General features: G+C 40.2%; 1 protein-coding gene and 1 pseudogene across 1 annotated transcript; both read right to left on the bottom strand.

Annotated features, from left to right (window-relative positions):
- Window positions 1-1,855: 1,855 nt before the first annotated feature.
- Window positions 1,856-3,345, bottom strand: LOC102744482 (olfactory receptor 8S1-like). Its single transcript, XM_006729295.2, has one exon. The coding sequence runs from the start codon at window positions 3,151-3,153 to the stop codon at window positions 2,140-2,142; it is 1,014 nt and encodes a 337-aa protein (XP_006729358.2). The 5' UTR covers window positions 3,154-3,345; the 3' UTR covers window positions 1,856-2,139.
- Window positions 3,346-10,122: 6,777 nt separating this feature from the next.
- On the bottom strand, window positions 10,123-18,925 carry LOC102744796 (26S proteasome regulatory subunit 4 pseudogene; annotated as a pseudogene).
- Between the last annotated feature and the right edge of the window lie 353 nt (window positions 18,926-19,278).

Here is a 19,278-nt window from a genome sequence, read left to right as displayed (position 1 = left end):
CCCCCCCCCCCCCCCCCCCCGTGCTAGATTCTTCAACTAATTTTTTTTTGCTTCAAATTCAATTTTGACTGACAAGGAAACCTTGACAACTGCTTTCTTGTATGCATTTTCTACTTTAGATCTTTGAACAATTAAAAAAAACTTTCCATCTTCATGTCACCTGCAAGTCTTGTTTTTGAGATGATAATTTCTTTAAAAGATTTTATTTGTTTATTTTTAAAGAGAGAAAGAGAGAGAGAGAGGGTTAGAGGGAGAGGGAGAGAGAATCTTAAGCAGACTCCCTGCTGTATGCAGAGCCTGACCCGGGGCTCAATCTGATGACCCTGAGATCATGACCTAAGCTGAAATCAAGAGTTGGACGCTCAACCAACTGAGCCACCCAAGCACCTTGAGATTATAATATTTATTGTTTAAGATAATGGATTTCTTTAGTTTTGTTGACACACAATGTTTACATTAGTACAGCATAGTGATTTCACAAGTTTATCCTTTACAAAGTCTTTATTTTTGAAGTCTTTATTTTGTATATGACATATAGCTTTCATAACCCAATCTTAAAGTCTTTTCCTTTTAATTTGATGAGTTTGTATTTCCATTATTGTTGTAATACATGCTTATTGAAATTTTCTGCAATGTTATTTAAAAAAAAATTTTTTTTAACCATTTTTCTGTTCTGTTGGTGCTATTTTGCTTTCTATCTTTTGTTTGTCCTTACATTTCTAAAGAACATTAGATAGCAAATGACAGTGTATAGTATGTACAGAAGAAAAAAGAGGGGACCCCAAAATTCTGTAACAAGGCAAATTTTCATTCATATGTAGAGTCAAAATAAAGAGACTTTCTTATTTTTTTTAAGAGAGAGTATGGAGTGGGGGGCAGAGGGAGAGGGAGAGAGAGAATCCCAAGCAGGCTCCATGCTGAGTGTGGAGCCTGACATGGGGCTCAATCTCATGACCCTGAGATCATGACCCAAGCCAAAACCATGACCTAAGCTGGACACTTAACTGAGTGAGCCACCCAGGCACCCTTAAAATAAAGAGATTTTCAGATATGCAAGGTCTTGGAATACTTTGCAATACCCTTTCTTAAAAAAAGCTAGACAAGTGCATATTACAACAAAATCAAAGCAGAATGAAATGAAGAACTCATGAATAATGATCAGGAACACTCAGATGGTGGCTGTTAGTGTTCTAGTTCTCGATCTCCCATTTCATTAATTCTCATGCTAACTATATGATGTAGATACTATTGTTATCCCAATTTTATATATAGGAAACTGAGGTGCAGAATAGGTAAGCAATTTGTCAGGAAGATAAAGCTTATATGGGCAAAGCCAGGATATGAACACAAGCAACTAGGCTCCTAAAACTATGCACCTAACCATTATGCTCTGTGGTGCAAAAAGGAAGTAGGATGGGAGAATGTGCTATGAAAGGGTTGCCAGTGAATAGTAAATAAATTTAATCATAGAATGAAGCCTAAAGAAATATTATGATTGAAATCCAGAATTTAACTGATTCAACAGCAACTAATGTAAAGACAATAATACATTGATAATATCCAGGGACAAAAATCCCAGAATGCAAAAACAAACAACAAACAAACATAAAAAAAACCCAAACAATGGGTGAAGGAGGTTGAAGTGGCAGAGGGAGGAGGGATTGTTAAAGTAAAATAAATTTATAATCTTTGATGGGAGGTTTCAACATATTTTGTTTTTAAAGTTGAACTTCAAAAATACAGACTTAAGACTAGTTTAGAATGATAAAGAAGTAAAAATTGTCTAAATATTATGAAGGACTATAAAATGCATAAAATCTTTAACAAAGTAGATCAACAAGACAAAATTAATAAGGATGACAAGATAAAGTACATTACTGATTAATTCAGGAGATACAACATGTAACTATGAGCTCTATGAAGGAAGTGGTGCTGATGGTGTGAAGGGGCAGAAGAAAAAATAGACCTTTATATCTAAAGAGCTAAATAAGATATAATTTTATGTATTTTACTTTTTGTTGGCAGTATAGCCAGGGAGAGGATGGTATAGGGCTCCCTTCTACTTACTGGTCCAGAATTCTACCTTAAATTCAAGCAGTTGGCAAAGCAAACTCATCTGTCACACTGTGTCCTTGTTCACTACCTAAAATAGTGCAGGATTTTGGCCAGTGTCCTCACAGCTGCCTTCACCTCTTGGTTCTTTAGGCTGTAGATGAGGGGATTCAGCAAGGGCGTGACTGCACTGTACTGCAAGGAGGAGAGCATATCCAGGGAGGAACCAGACGTGGGCATAAGGTAGTGAATCAACCCTGAGCCAAAGAACAGGGTCACTGCAGTGAGGGGGGAGGAGCAGGTGGAGAAAGCCTTGCTTCTGCCTGAGGTGGAGCTGATGCTTAGGATGGTGGAGACAATACGGGTATAGGAGAAAAAGGTTGGGAGGAAGGTTCCAAGCCCATGCAGTAAGATGGAGCAGATCAAGATGTCGATATTGATGGAAATATCAGAGCAAGATAGAGGGAAGAGGGAGGGCAAGTCACAAGTGTAGTTGTGTATGGTTTGGGCCATAAAGAAGTCCAGGTTAAGAGCCAAGAGCAAAATCACAACTGAATTGAAAGAGGCCAGGCCCCATGAGATCAAAACCAGCCTCACACAGAACTGGCTGCTCATCACCTGGCCATAGAGCAGTGGGTGGCAGATGGCAGCATAGTGGTCACAGGTCATCACTGAGAGCAGACAGGCTTCAGTCCCTGCAGTGATAAACACAAAGAACACCTGAGTCAGGCAGCCCTCTACTGAGATGGTTTTCTTCTTAGACAGAAGGTCCTTCAGTAGCTTGGGCTCAGTGACTGAAGAGAAGCAGAGGTCTAGAAAGGACAGGTGACTCAGGAAGAAGTACATGGGTGTGTGGAGGCGGGAATCAGTCCTGATTACTAGCAGCATCATCAGATTCCCCATCATGGTCAGGAGGTAAATCCCCAGGAAGAGCACAAAGACCAGAACCTCGATGTGGGGGTTGTCGGACAGCCCAATGAGAATAAACTCAGTGATGGTGCTGTGGTTCATCCAGGCCATTTGTGGAGGGGATTTCCCTGGATAAAATAGAAAAAAGGATGAGATCTGTCTCCTTGGGTCATCACCCCTCTTACTATACATCCCTCCCTGCTCTGCCTCCACTCTGCTCAGACATCTCAAAGCTGCCCTCAGTGTATATCAGGAAGAGTTGTTATCCTGTTTGGTTATCATTGATCCTGGGTCACAGTTTTTGCATACTTCAGAGAATCTTCTTCCTCTTTCTTAGGGATTTAACTGGAAAAATGAATCTCCCTGGTTCACCTACACATTCATTGCATTTAGATTCTACTGCATTCTTCCTAGAGTTTAGAAATCCTAAAAATTCTAGCATATATCTGCAGGGGTCTTCTAAACCTTCTCTTTTCAATTTCTCAATCATAATTTTTTGTTCAAAATCATCCAATGGCTCCTTATCGGTCTTGATATCCATTAGGCACAGTAGGTACCGTTCTTACCTTGCTGATGAAATGATTTAAATTTCTTTTAAGATCAGAAGGAAAAAATGATGTGTTATTCTTTTATTGCCCAGTGAGGGTAGGAGGGAAGAGTCTTACAATTTTCTTTTAGACAACATTTTTCATCCTCTTGATCTAGGTGTCAGCTGTGGAATCAGGAGGACCAGATGGTGAGCCATTTAGGTTAATGATGATACTAAGAATCATTTTGACCCCTAACTTCTCGGACTATGTAGTGATTCACTGCCCTATGTGAAGATTCCTTCCTCACTTGGACGTTTGAGGCTAATTTACCAGGATTTTGTTTTTGTCTGTCAGTCCACAGTCTGATCCCATGGTAGGCTTCTGTCTTCACAGAAATATTTAATCTTACTGATCCAGAGAGCCTTGCCTCTGACCCTTCAAGCTTTGCCAGCAATCTATGACCAGACACTAACTTATATCCTGAAATGCTTCAATTCTGATCCCATCAACAAATCCATCAGCCCCACCTCAGTCCATCTCAGACCTGAGTCTGGCTTACCTGTGTGCCAGGACAGATAGGGCAATGTTCACTGTTATGTGCCTGAGGACATTAGCTTTGATCCAATGATGGTGAAGCATCACTGGCTGGAGAAGTTACTTCTGAGGATCCTGCATGGATAAAATTGCAGATACCATTGACAGCAAACACTGTATCTGAATCTATACAAGCCAAGCAAAATGATAAATGTAAGCCATTCTTCCCAAAGATTCATGTATTTCAAAATATGTATGGATGTGGTTATCCTGAAAATCACCTCCATTCTTCCACTGTCACTCAAAAGGGGCACCTGGCTACAGTGTCCACAGGGGCTTCAAGCTGTCATCTGAAAAACACTGTAGCATTTGTGGAGAATCCTTTTCTGTCTTGTCCTACATCCACATTTTGCATAAATGAAGGCAACAGCTACTTCTCTCTTGTGATTTTCAAGTTGTCACAAAGAAAGGCATCTCCCTCCCCCTCACCACTCACCATTCTTTTTTTTCTTTTTTTTAAAAAAGATTTTATTTATTTGACAGAGAGAGAGACACAGCGAGAAAGGGAACACAAGCAGGGAGAATGGGAGAGGGAGAAGCAGGCTTCCCGTGGAGCAGGGAGCCCGATGTAGGGCTCGATCCCAGGACCCTGGGATCATGACCTGAGCTGAAGGCAGACACTTAACGACTGGGCCACCCAGGCACCCCACCACACCATTCTTAAATAATACCTCAAATTGATGCCTGAGTTTTCTTTCATGACTAGGGATAATTCTTTCCATTTAAATCCTAGATCAATTAAGCATAAAAATAAAGCACACTTGCAGTCACTCGTCTGAAGGGAGGATATTGGCTTCATTTAATCCTGAACTGTAGTAGACTGGAGCCAGATGTAGAATATGGACTGTGAAGAGGAGAGGACTAAAGGGAAAGACAGGGAGACTGGCATAGAGGGGAGGGAGCTATCAAAGGAGAGGATTTCATCAGTGTCTTAGATGAACACCTGTGTCAGCATTTTGCCAACACAGACACTTCATATCCATCAGACACCTGGTCATGTGATGAATATCTCTTACAAAGAGATGCAGCAGGATATTGGGTATGTTTATGATTTTGTGGCTCTCAGGAGGTTAACAAAAATCAACATCTTCTCCAATTCAGCTGTTAATATAGCAAATCACAGATTTATTTTGGGGACTTAAGGATCAAGCCCAAAGTTGAGAACAACTCTGTTGGAGCTATGATCTTAATTACCTGATCTTGCCCAAAGAGGAATCTATTTGACAACAGGTTTCCCCTAAATGAGAGAGTCTTTAGTGTGTGGACAAGTGCTTGCACACTGGCTACTTAAAGCCATCTATGAAATGAAGAAATGATTGAATGGTGTGTGCAGAAGGTCTGACTAGACAAGGAGTCTCCAGGAATCCTGTGAGCTGGGCTGTGGCATTCAGATCCTAGGTGCATGGGGAGGAATCTGCATGGGGGAGAAGAGTGTCAGCACTGGAAGCAGGATGGACCTAAGACAATCTTCATCCATTTGAAGTGATTCTCAGAGCTCCTTCACACTATTCACAGTGTCTCGAGGTGACTAGTTCTCAGGTGACTTCAATAACAAGGACAAAAGTCTACTGTTCTTCTAATGGTTGTACTGAGCAAGCAGGAAAATAGGTGGCTCCAACAGTGTAATCCCTCTCTCTGATGCTCTCGTTTCATTGCAGGTGTCAGCTTTTTGCAATCCTTTGGGATCTGGAAGCATGAGAGGATTGTTGCCTAGATTTTAAAGTGTCACTGTCCTCAGTGTGAAGCAGGGAGGGAGAGAGTGTCCAAGGCAGCTGGAACAAATGCACCATTCAGACAAACAGAGATAGAGAATCCCATCCAGGGAGATGGTCTGCCAAGGAGTGGGATGTTCCCACCTCTAGCTTAGGGACAAGGAAATGGTGCAGCAGGAACCTCAGGTTTTAGGACAAAGGGAAAGGATCACGAGGTGGAGATGGGGGAGAGGATAAACAGCAGAAGTGAAACATACAGAGAATGTCTCAAGCAGAACAATAGGGGACCACCAGAAACCCATGATATTACCGTTTTCCTGGCTTTTCTTGGAGGAGGCAACTCCACATGTTTTGTGCTCCCCATCGGAAGCAGACACTTGATAGGTAAATCTCGGTAAGAGAACCCCTGTCACAAGCATTTCTTTAGAGAATACCTAGCTTATTCTCTTTGCTGTCAGTGAGTGAAAGAAATTAGAAGAGTTCAAGCTCTCGAAGCACTGGATCTGTAACAGCGTCAGCATTATTCTCCAGCACACCTTACAGGAGAGTGGTGTCATTCTGCAATGGAGGCCACTGTAAGGAAGGACAAGGACAAGTTGTCTAAAGAAGCTCCTATTCTGAACAACAGGCACCCGTTTCATGAATCCCTTCTCACATGATCTCAGGTGCAGGAGTGAGCCTGGTCTTCCTTCATTCCATCTGTGATTCTGAATCCTCTTCTAAGAGCATCATTGAAAGAGAGAAGACTCCATCAGAACCAATCAGAAGGCACTCTGGACTTAGGCAGCTGTGGGCTGGGTCGAGGCCCCCAGGGGAAGCTGGGTCACTGCTCTGTATTCCCTGAAGTCCCGGCCTGAAGCTGAGCTCTGGACTCACTAACTACAGTTTGCACTTAACTAGAAAGGTAAATTTAGTTAGAGGCACAGGGGTTCTCTCCAGGGCGGTAGTATAAATTTCTGAATTAAGGCAATTATTTAAGCCTGGAAGAGACTATTATTAGGCTTGGGGTGGAGGTGGGGGTGCTGAAAAATGAGAGAATAAGAAAGAGATTTAAAGGAAAACGGCTGGGAGATGGACATTTTCCTGATGGCATCGTAGGCCTGAGAATGCATGAGAAATCATCAAGGGAGCTGAGCTGCGACATGTTAGTGACCGAAGTCCAGCTCATTTCGAGTGGACATTTGAGTTTTCCTTATTTCTCCAACAGGACTGGCCACTATAATCATGAAAGGACAGGAGATAACTCCACCCTGGAATATTATTCACCCTTAGGTTTCTAGAGTTTCTACATTAAGCATATAATGAATTTTATTTTTTATTTTTTCAATTAAGTTCAATAAGCCAACATATAGTAAGTACATCATCAGTTTTTGATGTAGTGTTCAATGACTCATTAGTTGCATATAACACCCAGTGCTCATCAGTTTACATGTCCATCTTAATGCCTATCACCCAGTTACCCCATCCCCCCAACCTTCTTCCTTCTGTAACCTTCAGTTTGTTTCCTGGAGTCCAGAGTCTTTCATGGTTTGTCTCCCTCTCTGATTTCTTCCCATTCAGTTTCCCTCCCTTCCCTTCCTATGGTCCTCTGTGCTATTCCTTATATTCTACGTATTAGTGAAACCATATGATAATTGTCTTTCTCTGCTTGACTTATTTCACTTAGCATAATACCCTCCAGTTCCATCCATGTCGATGCAAAAGGTAGGTGTTCATTCTTTCTGATGGTTGAGTAATATTCCATTGAATATATGAACCACATCTTCTTTATTCATTCATCTGTTGAAGAGCATCTCGGCTCCTTCCACATTTGGCTATCGTGGACATTGCTGCTATGAACATTGGGGTGCATGTGCCCCTTATTTTCACTACCATCTGTATCTTTGGAGTAAATACCCAGTAGTGCAATTGCTGGATTGTAAGGTAGCTCTATTTTTAATGTCTTGAGGAACCTCCATACTGTTTTCCAGAGTGGCTGTACCAGCTTGCATTCCCACCAACAGTGCAAGAAGGTTCCACTTTCTCCACATCCTTGCCAACATTTGTTGTTTCCTGTCTTGTTAATTTTAGCCATTCTAACTGGTGTAAGGTGGTATCTTATTGAGGTTTTGATATGTATTTCCCTGATAGCTAGTGATGTTGAAGACTTTTTCATGTGTCTGTTAGCCATTCATATGTCTTCTTTGGAGAAGTGTCTGTTCATGTCTTCTGCCCATAAATATCATTGACATTTTTTCATAGAGCTGGAACAAACAATCCTAAAATTTGTATGGAACCAGAAAAGACCCCGAATCACCAGGGGAATGTTGAAAAAGAATACCTAAGCTGGTGGCATCACAATTCTAGATTTCAAGCTATATTACAAAGTTGTGATCATCAAGACAGCATGGTACTGGCACAAAAACAGACACACAGATCAATGGAACAGAAGAGAGAGCCCAGAAATGGACCCTCAACTCTATGGTCACCTAATCTTTGACAAAGCAGGAAAAAATATGGAAAAAAGACAGTCTCTTCAGTAAATGGTGCTGGGAAAATTGGACAGCCACATGCAGAAGAATGTAACTGGACCATTCTCTTACACCATACAAAATGATAAACTCAAAATAGATGAAAGACCTAAATGTGAGACAATAATCCATCCAAGTCCTAGAGGAGAACATAGGCAGTAACCTCTTTGACCTTGGCTACAGCAACCTCTTCCAAGACACGTCTCTAAAGGCAAAGGAAACAAAAGCAAAAATGAACTATTGGGACTTCATCAAGATAAAAGGCTTCTGCACAGCAAAGGAAACAGTCAACAAAATGAAAAGATAACCTACGGAATGGGAGATGATATTTGAAATTGACATAACAGATAAAGGGCTAGTATCCAAGATCTATAAAGAACTTCTCAAACTGAACACCCAAAAAACAATAATCCAGTCAAGAAATGGGCAGAAGACATGAACATATAATGAATTTTAAAGAGTTTACTAAAGAGTGTAATTGAAGTATGTGATAAATTGTTTTTAGTAAGTCATACAGAGGGTTTATAAATGAATAAAGTCAAAATTTTATTTCTTTTTTAAGGTAGAGAAGAGTCATCAACATTTTAATGGGGTTTTCATACAAGTAACAAATATGGAACCTTTAAGTTAACTGAAGTAATGGAAACATCAATAAAACATGCATTCATCCTTTCTTCAATAAAAAGTGAGTTGCAGGCAGGGCAGAGATATGAGATCCCAGAATGAATTAGGTGGTTCTTGCTCATCCATCTAAGTATCCTATGTGGGAATAGGCATTATCTTTATTTTTTTAAGCTTAATTTAATTTTATTATGTTATGTTAGTCACCATACAGTACATCATTAGATTTTGATGTAGTGTTCCATGATTCATTGTTTTTGTATAACACCCAGTGCTCCATGAATGGGCAGGAATGCTCTCCTTTGGGTTCCCATCTTTGTGGTTACTGTTTTTTTTAAACTGTCTAACCACATCTTCCAATACCTGCTTATAGCCAAATTTTGAGGGGATCAGGGAAGGCTTCCTGGAGAAGGAGACATCTGTGCCAGGGCCTCTGAGTAGTGGGAGTCTGGGCCGCCCTGTTGCAGGGGTGGTGGAGCCCTGTTGGGCTGGAGTGCGCTGAGGTATGGATAACTATTCCAGTTGGTATGCCTGGGTGGTCAGTAGGATGGCTGGAGGCCAGCGCCCATTTGCTCATCTGCCTGTAGCCCTTTGTGTCTCTTGGGCTCTGTAAATGTCATCCTTTGAGCAAGGTTAAATCCAGACCTCACTTACTGCTTACTATCTGACAGCACCTCAGCAAATTATCTCAATTCTAGGAAGTGAACAGTACTCCATGTAATAAAGGCCAATTTAGTGTGATTTTTGTGGTGTTGGAAAACGTTGATCCTTGACTGGCATTGCATCTGTAAAATGAATGTAAAATAAGGTAAGAGGCAGTTTAGGACTTGATATGACTAGGTGAGCAGTGGAACAGCTGGTGGAACCCTAGCAATTTGGCTCAGCCTTGAGGGAGACAAGGAAAAGGGGGCATAAGTGAGTGAGGCTACACATTCTCAAGCCCCCAGGCAATCCAGAGAAAGTCTTCTTAATCACATTTATGTATGTATGTATGTATGTGTGTATTGAGAAGGATCATGCTTTTTTTGGGAAGACCTGACCAACAGATGAAGGCAGCCCAGTGGGCATCCTACACAACATTCTTTTGCTAAGAGAGATCAACTGGAACACAGGTTCCTCTGGGCAACTTCCCAGCCTCATCCCTAGAGGGGTGTGGATACTTCCAACCAGTTCCTTGAAGGCATCTGTAGTCTGCTAGAGGTAGAGCCTCTCAGGAGTGCCTTCTTGCTTTTCACAAAGAACATTTCTTTAGATTTTTTGAAGTCTTCACTTTGTTACTTTCATTCTACAGTCTTTCAAAGCCATCAGAGCAACTTCTGTACAGATTGCCTTGATGTCACACCAGAGAGGTCATTTTTAGCCTTGCTCAAGTCATCCAGGGTTACATCATCAGCCAAGGTCTTCCTGCTTGTGTGGATCTGAAAGATGTGCTTCTTAGTCTTTTCATCAGGCAGGGGATCTCAATTTTCCTGTCAATGAGGTCTGGTCTGACAAGAGCTGGATCCAAAGTTTGTTTGGTTTGTGGCCATGATAACTTTCAGGTCACCCTTTGAATCAAATCCATCCAGCTAGTTCAACAGTTCCAACATTGTTCATTGAATTTCTCTCACCACCGACATATAAGTTATATCTTTTTGTTCCGATCAATTTCATCAGTAAACACAATGGATCATGCATGTTCTTTCCCAACTGGAAACAATTCCTGAATGGTTTGGGCTTGTTCCCTAGGTACTTCTCATTAAGTTCAGAGCCAGCCACTCTCAAGAAAGTGGCTGAGGTTTGGTTTGCTACTGCTTTGGCTAATAAGGTTTTACCTCTGCGGCAGATTATAGAGAATGACCCACTTTTTGTGCTTTATACCCATCTCTTTATAATATTCAGGATGAGTGAGAGGAAGCTCTTCAGATTCCTTAATTCCTGGATTGGCTGTCCAACTCCCCAGTATCAGCATAGGTTTCCTGGGGGTCCTTTTCTACCTTTATCACTGTGACCAAGGGATCCATGTCATCCATGAGCACCCCTATGACAGCATGCATCTTGTGGTTGAGCAGGACTGAGCAGCCTGGTTCCAGCATATCCTTGTCTACAAAGGAAAGAAAGTTGATGTAGTGTTCTGATGTAGCCATGATGGTGTGATTGTCATCAAGGATCTCTTCCAAGGTTTCTACCGATACTGGGGTCCTCCTCAGATCATCCACCTTTGATCAGTCCTCCTCTTGCTTTTCTCTTTCTAAAGATTTATTTGTTATTTTATTTTATTTTTTAAACATTTTTTTAATTTAAACTCGATTAATTAACATATAATGTTATTATTGGTTTCAGAGGTACAGGCCTGTGATTCATCAGTCTTATATAATACCCAGTGTTCATTATATCACATGCTTTCCTTAATGTCCATCACCCTGTTACCCCATCCTTCTACGCCCCTTCCCCACCAGTAACCCTCAGTTTGTTTCCTATGATTAATAGTCTGTTATGGTTTATCTCTCTCTCTCTGGTTTCATCTTGTTTTATTTTTTCCTCTCTTCCCCAACGGTCTTCTGTTTTGTTTATTAAATTCCACATATGAGTGAGATCATATGATAATTATCTTTCTCTGATTGACTTTTTTCACTTAGCATAATATACCCTCTAGGTCCATCCCTGTCATCGCAAATGGCAAGATTTCATTTTTTTATGGCTGGATAACATTCCATTGCATGCATGTATACCTATATCTATATCTCTATTTATCTGTATATATATACATCTATATGTATCACATCTTCTTTATCCATTCATCTGTTGATGGACATCTGGGCTTTTTCCATAGTTTGGCTATTGTGGACATTACTGCTATAAACATTGGGGTGCAGGTGCTCCTTCAGATCACTACATTTGTATCTTTGGGGTAAATACCCAGTAGTGCAATTGCTGGGTCATAGGGTAGCTCTATTTTCAACTTTTTGAGGAACCTCCATAGTGTTTTCCAGAATAGATACACCAGCTTGCATTCCCACCAACAGTGTAAGAGGGTTTCCCTTTCTCCACATCCTCGCCAACATTTGTTGTTTCCTGATTTGTTAATTTTAGCCATTCTGACTGGTGTGAGGTGGTATCTCATTGAGGTTTTGATTTGTATTTTCCTGATGCCAAGTGATGTGGAGCATTTTTTCATGTGTCTGTTGGCCATTTGTACGTCTTCTTGGAGAAATATCTGTTCATGTCTTCTGCCCATTTCTTGATTGGATTATTTGATTTTTGGGGTGTTGGGTTTGATAAGTTCTTTATAGATTTTGGATACTAGCCCTTTATCTGATAAGACATTTGCAAATATCTTCTTCCATTCTGTCTGTTGTCTTTTGGTTTTGTTGATTGTTTCTTTTGCTGTGCAGAAGCTTTTTATATTGATGAAGTCTAAATTGTTCATTTTTGCCTTTGTTTCCCTTGTCTTTGGGGACATGTCTAGCAAGAAGTTACTGTGGCAAGGTCACAGATTTTGCTGTCTGTGTTCTCTAGGATTTTGATGGATTCTTGTCTCACATTTAGGTCTTTCATCCATTTTGAGTCTATTTTTGTGTGTGGTGTCAGGAAATGGTCCAATTTCATTTTTCTGTATGTGGCTCTCCAATCTTCCCAACACCATTTGTTGAAGAGACTGTCTTTTCCATTGGATATTCTTTCCTGCTTTGTTGAAGATTAGTTGACCTTAGAGTTGAGGGTCCATTTCTGGGTTCTCTATTCTGTTCTATTGATATAGGTGTCTGTTTCTGTGCCAGTGCATACTGTCTAGATGATAACAGCTCTGTAATATAGCTTGAAGTCAGGCATTGTGATGCCACCAGCTTTGGTTTTCTTTTTCAACATTCCTTTGGCTATTCGGGGTCTTTTCTGGTTCCATACAAATTTTAGGATTGTTTGTTCCAGCTCTGTGAAAAATGTTGATGGTATTTTGATAAAGATTGCATTGAATGTATAGGTTGCTCTAAGTAGCATAGGCATTTTAATGATTTTGTCCTTCCAATCCATGAGCAAGGAATGTTTTTCCATTTCTTTGTGTCTTCCTCATTTCTTTCATGAGTGTTCTATAGTTTTCTAAGTACAGATCCTTTGCCTCTTTGGTTAGGTTTATTCCTAGGTATCTGATGGTTTTGGGTGCAGTTGTAAATGGGATTGACTCCTTAATTTCTCTTTCTTCTGTCTCATTGATAGTGTATAGAAATGCAACTGATTTCTGTGCATTGATTTTATATCTTGATACTTTGCTGAATTCCTGTATGAGTTCTAGAAATTTTTTGGTGGAGTCTTTCAGGTTCTCCACAGAGAGTATCATGTAATCTGCAAAGAGTGAGAGTTTGACTTCTTTTTTGATTATTTGGATGCCTTTTATTTCTTTTTGTTGTCTGATTGCTGAGGCTAGGAATTCCAGTACTATGTTGAACAGCAGTGGTGATAGTGAGCATCCCTGCCATGATCCTGACCTTAGAGGAAAAGCTCTCAGATTTTCCCCATTGAGAATGATATTTGCTATGGGCTTTTTGTATATGGCTCTTATGATATTGAAGTATGTTTCCTCTATCTCTATACTGTGAAGAGTTTTAATCAAGAAAGGATGCTGTACTTTGTCAAATATTTTTTCTGCATCTATTGAGAGGATTGTATGGTTCTTGTCGTTTCTTTTATTAATGTGGTATATCACATTGATTGATTTGTGGATGTTGAACCACTCTTGCAGCCCAGGAGTAAATCCTACTTGATCGTGGTGAATGATCCTTTTAATGTACTGTTGGATCCAATTGGCTAGTATTTTGGCAAGAATTTTGGCATCCATGTTTATCAGGAATATTGGTCTGTAATTCTCCTTTTTGGTAGGGTCTTTGTCTGGTTTTGGGATCAGGGTAATTCTGGTCTCATAAAATGAGTTTGGAAGCTTTCTTTCCATTTCTATTCTTTGAAACAGCTTCAGAAGCATAGGTATTAATTCTTCTTTAAATGTTTGGAAGAATTCTCCTGGGAAGCCATCCGGCCCTGGGCTCTTGTTTGTTGGGAGATTTTTGATTATTGCTTCAATTTCCTTGCTGGTTATGGATCTGTTCAGGCTTTCTATTTCTTCCTGTTTCAGTTTTGGCAGTTTATAAATTTCTAGGAATGCATCCATTTCTTCCCTATTGCCTAATTCGTTGGCATATTGTTGTTCATAATATGTTCTTATAATTGTTTGTATTTCTTCAGTGTTGGTTGTGATCTCTCCTCTTTCATTCATGATTTTATTTATTTGGGTCCTCTCTCTTTTTTTTTTGAGAAGTCTGGCCAGGGGTTTATCAATCTTATTAATTATTTCGAAGAAGAAGCTCCTAGTTTTGTTGATTTGTTCTACTGTTATTTTGGTTTCTATTTCACTGATTTCTACTTTAATCATTATTATTTCTCTTCTCCTGTGGGGTTTAGGCTTTATTTGCTGTTCTTTCTCCAGTTCCTTCAGGTGTAAAGTTAGCCTGTGTAATTTGAGACCTTTCTTGTTTCTTGAGAAAGGCTTGTATTACTATATATTTCCCTCTTAGGACCACCTTTGCTGCATCCCAAAGGTTTTGAACAGTTGTGTTTTCATTTTCATTTGTTCCCATGAATTTTTTAAATTCTTCTTTCTTTCTTTCTTTCTTTCTTTCTTTCTTTCTTCCTTTCTTCCTTTCTTCCTTTCTTCCTTTCTTCCTTCCTTTCTTTCTTTCTTTCTTTCATGTTATGTTAGTCACCATACAATACATCATTGGTTTTTGATGTGGTGATCCACGATCCATTGTTTTCATATAACACCAGTGCCCCATGCAGGACGTGCCCTCCTTAATACCCATCACTGGGCTAACCAATCCTCCCTGCCTCCTCCCCTCTAAAACCCTGTTTGTTTCTCAGAGTCCATAGTCTCTCATGGTTCATCTCTCCCTCCAATTCCCCCCCCATTTTTCCCTTCCTTCTCCTAAATTCTTCTTTAATTTCTTGGTTGACCCATTCATTCTTTAGTAGAATGATCATTAGCCTCCATGTATTTGAGTTCTTTCCAGATTTCCTCTTGTGATTGAATTCCAGTTTCAAAGTACTATGGTCTGAAATTATGCAGGGAATGATCCCAGTCTTTTGGTACCATTGGAGACTTGATTTGTGACCCAGGATGTGATCTATTCTGGAGAATGTTCCATGTGCTTTCAAGAAGAATGTGTATTCTGTTGCTTTAGGATGGAATGTTCTGAATATACTTGTGGAGTCCATCTGGTCCAGTGGGTCATTCAAAGCCCTTGTTTCCTTGTTGATCTTCTGCTTAGATGATCTGTCCATTGCTGTGAGGGGTGGGGGGGGTGTTAAAGTTCCCTACTATTGTTGTATTATCATTGATGTGTTTCTTTAATTTTGTTATGAATTGGCTTATATAATTTACTGCTCCCATGTTAGGGATATAGATATTTAAAATTGTTAGATCTTCTTTTTGGATAGACCCTTTAATTATGATATACTGTCCTTCATCATCTCTTATTACAGTCTTTTGTTTAAAATCTAATTTGTCTGTTATAGGGATTGCTACCCCAACTTTCTTTTTTTTTTTTTTTAAAGATTTTATTTATTTATCTGAGAGAGAGAGAATGAGAGAGAGAGCACATGAGAGGGGGGAGGGTCAGAGGGAGAAGCAGACTCCCTGCTGAGCAGGGAGCCTGATGCGGGACTCGATCCTGGGACTCCAGGATCATGACCTGAGCTGAAGGCAGTCGCTTAACCAACTGAGCCACCCAGGCGCCCTACCCCAACTTTCTTTTAATGTCCATTAACATGATAAATAGTTCTCCATTCCCTCATTTTCAATCTGGAGGTGTCTTTGGGTCTAAAATGAGTCCCTTGCAGACAGCATATTGATGGGTCTTGTTTTTTTTTTTTTTAAAGATTTTATTTATTTATTTGACAGAGAGAGACACAGTGAGAGAGGGAACACAAGCAGAAGGAGTGGGAGAGGGAGAAGCAGGCTTCCCACTGAGTAGGGAGCCTGATATGGGGCTCGATCCCAGGACCCTGGGATCATGACCTGAGCCGAAGGCAGCTGATTAACTGACTGAGCCACGCAGGCTCCCCGTTTTTTTTGTTTGTTTGTTTTGTTTTGTTTTGTTTTTGTTTTCTCAATCTGATACCCTGTGTCTTTTGATTGGGATGTTTAGCCCATTTACATTCAGAGGAACTATAGAAAGATATGAATTTAGTGCCATTGTATTACCTGTAAAATGACTGTTACTCTATATTGTGTCTGTTCCTTTCTGGTCTATGTTACTTTGGGGCTCTTTCTTTGCTTAGAGGATCCCTTTTAATATTTCGTATTGAGCTAGTTTGGTGATCACAAATTCTTTTAGCTTCTGTTTGTCCTGGAAGCTTTTTATCACTCCTATTTTGAATGACATCCTAGCTGGATAAAGTATTCTTGGCTGCATATTTTTCTCATTTAGCACCCTGAATATATCATTCCAGTCGTTCCCGGCTTGCCAGGTCTCTGTGGATAGGTCTGCTGCCAGTCTAATGCTTCTACAGTTGTAGGTTGCGGACCTCTTGTTGCAAGCTGCTTTCAGGATTTTCCCTTTGTCTCTGAAATTTGCAAGTTTCACTATTATACATCGGGGTGTTGACCTATTTTTATTGATTTTGACGTGGGTTCTCTGTGCCTCCTGGACTTGAATGTCTGTTTCCTTCTCCAGATTAGGGAAGTTCTCTGCTATAATTTGTTCCAATATATTTTCTGCTCTCTCTTTCTCTTTCCTCTTCTTCTGGGATCCCAATTATTGTAATATTGTTTTGCTTTATGGTATTACTTATCTCTTGAATTCTCCCCTTGTGATCCAGCAGTTTTTTATCTCCTTTTTTCTCAGTCTCTTTATTCTCCATCATTTGGTCTTCTATATCACTAATTCTTCTGCCTCATTTATCCTAGCACTTAGAGTCTCCATTTTTTATTGCATCTCATTAATACCATTTTTTTATTTTGAATTGATTAGATTTTAGTTTTTTTATTTCTCCAGAAAGAGATTCTCTTGTGTCTTCTTTCCTTTTTGAAGCCCAGCTAGTATCTTTATCATCATTTTCTGAACTGTAGTTCTGACATCTTTTTTTTTTTTTAAGATTTTATTTATTTGACAGAGAGAGAGCAGGAGAGCACAAGCAGTGGGAGCTGCAGAGGGAGAGGCAGAAGCAGGCCCCCTGCTGAGCAGAGAGCCTGATGCAGGGCTCAATCCCAGGACCCAGGATCACAACCTGAGACAAAGGCAGTTGCTTAAGCAACTGAGCCACCCAGGCGCCCCTAGTTCTGACATCTTACTTATGCCCATACTGATTAGGTCCCTGGCAGTCAATACTGCCTCTTGTTATATTTTTTGAGGTGAGTTTTTCTGTCTTGTCATTCTGTCTGAGAGGAATAGATGAATGAGAGAACAAAATACTAAAATAGCAACAAGACCCCAGAGAAATATACACTAAACACACCAGAAGAGACCAGAAACCAAAAAAATAAAATTAAAAAATAAAAAGAGAGAGAATATAATCAGACAGGTGAGCAGAATAGAACAATCTTTTGTGTATTTTGGATCCTTTGTGTATTTTGGTCTGTTAGAAAACTAAATCTCAAAATTATAAAGAAAGAAAAACTTATATATGTACAAAAATAAAATTAAATGCAATGAAAATATAGAATGTAACTGTAAAAATGAAAATTAAAAGACAAGAAAAAAGAAGGAATAGAAATAGACAGGTGAACAGAACAGAGCAATACATGATATCCTGAGTGTATTTTGGTCTCTTTGTTAAAAGAAACCACATCTCAAAATTGTAAAGAAAGAAAAAGTTATATATATACAAAAATAAAATTAAATACATTGAAGGATAGAATGTAAATGTGAAGATGAAAATTTAAAAATACTTTAACAAAAATAAAAGAAAAAGAAAAAGAGAATATGATCAGACAGGTGAAGAGAACAGAGCCATACACTAGATTCTGGGTGTATTTTGGTCTGTTTGTTAGAAGAAACTGTATCCTAAAATTGTAAAGAAAGAAAGACTTATATATATACAAAAATAAAATTAAATAAAATGAAAGGATAGAATGGGGGTGCCTGCATGTCTCAATCATTAAGCGTCTGCCTTCAGCTCAGGTCATGGTCCCAGGATGCTGGGATCAAGCCCCGCATCGGGCTTCCTGCTCTGTGGGAAGCCTGCTTCTCCCTCTCCCACTCCTCCTGCTTGTGTTCCCTCTCTCGCTCTGTCTCTCTTTGTCAAATAAATAAAATCTTAAAAAAAAAAAAAGGATAGAATGTAACTGTAAAAATGAACATTAAAAAAGAGTTAAAAAATAAGAAATTGGTTGAAAAAGAAAGAGAAAAAAATTAAAATTGAAAGACTAAAGAATCATGGGATAAAAACCCCAATGAATTCTATATACTATTTCCCCCTAGCAATGGAGTTTTGCAGTTCTCACTGATTGGTAAACTTGGTCTTAGCCGAATGTTCTTGATCTTCTGGGTGAGGGCCTGTTTCAATGATTCTCAGATGTCTTTGCCCTGAGTGGAATTGCACTGCCCTTGCTAGGGAGCCAGGCTAAGTAAGTGGCTCTGGATTGCTCTATGGGGCTTTTGTTCTCTGAAGTCTTTCTGTACTGCTTTAGAGGATGAGAATGAAAATGGTGGCCTCCCAGTTTCCAGCCTCAGAGCCAAGAGCTTGCACCCCCCCACTCCTCAATGCGCCCTCAGGGAAAAGCAGTCAACCACTCCTGTCTCCCTGGTCTCTGTCCCCACTCCCTGCTCACCTAGCCCATGACTGAGCATTTCTATATCAGGCACATAACCCTATTTGAGTCTCCAAACCCTGCAAACTCTTGCCCTCCTGGTGGAGGAAGTGGGGTCTCACTGGTTCTGCCACTTACTTGCTGGTACCTGCTCAGAGAACAGTGGCCTGACTGAGCTGAAAGCCCACTCTTGGGCTCACTGTTTGCAACCAGCTTCACCATTCTGATGCTTGGAAACTCTGTGGCACTCAGGCACCCCTGGTCTTCCTGTGACCCTAGGGATCCTGAGACCATACTGTCCCACCTAGGATTCTGCCCCACTTTGCCACCTGAGCGCCTTTCAGGCAGGGATGTCTCTCACTGGAGCAGACTTCTAAAAGTTCCAATTTTGTGCTCTACTGCTATATCACTTTCTGGTGCCAGCTTATGGAGCCCCCCCCCCCAGGTTATCTTCCCATATATCACCTCAGATTCACTTATCCACATCTCTTACCTTGCAGAAAATGGTTGCTTTTCTAATTGTAGGATTGCAGCTATTCTTTTCTTAGATCGCTGGTTGAGTTTGCAGGTGTTCA

The sequence above is a fragment of the Leptonychotes weddellii genome, chromosome 5, assembly GCF_054177405.1.
Source record: "Leptonychotes weddellii isolate Sample4059 chromosome 5, ASM5417740v2, whole genome shotgun sequence".
In the NCBI taxonomy this organism is placed as follows: Eukaryota; Metazoa; Chordata; class Mammalia; order Carnivora; family Phocidae; genus Leptonychotes; species Leptonychotes weddellii.
The sequence above is the reverse complement of the archived record's forward strand: the minus strand, read 5'-3'. Positions and strand labels throughout refer to the sequence as shown.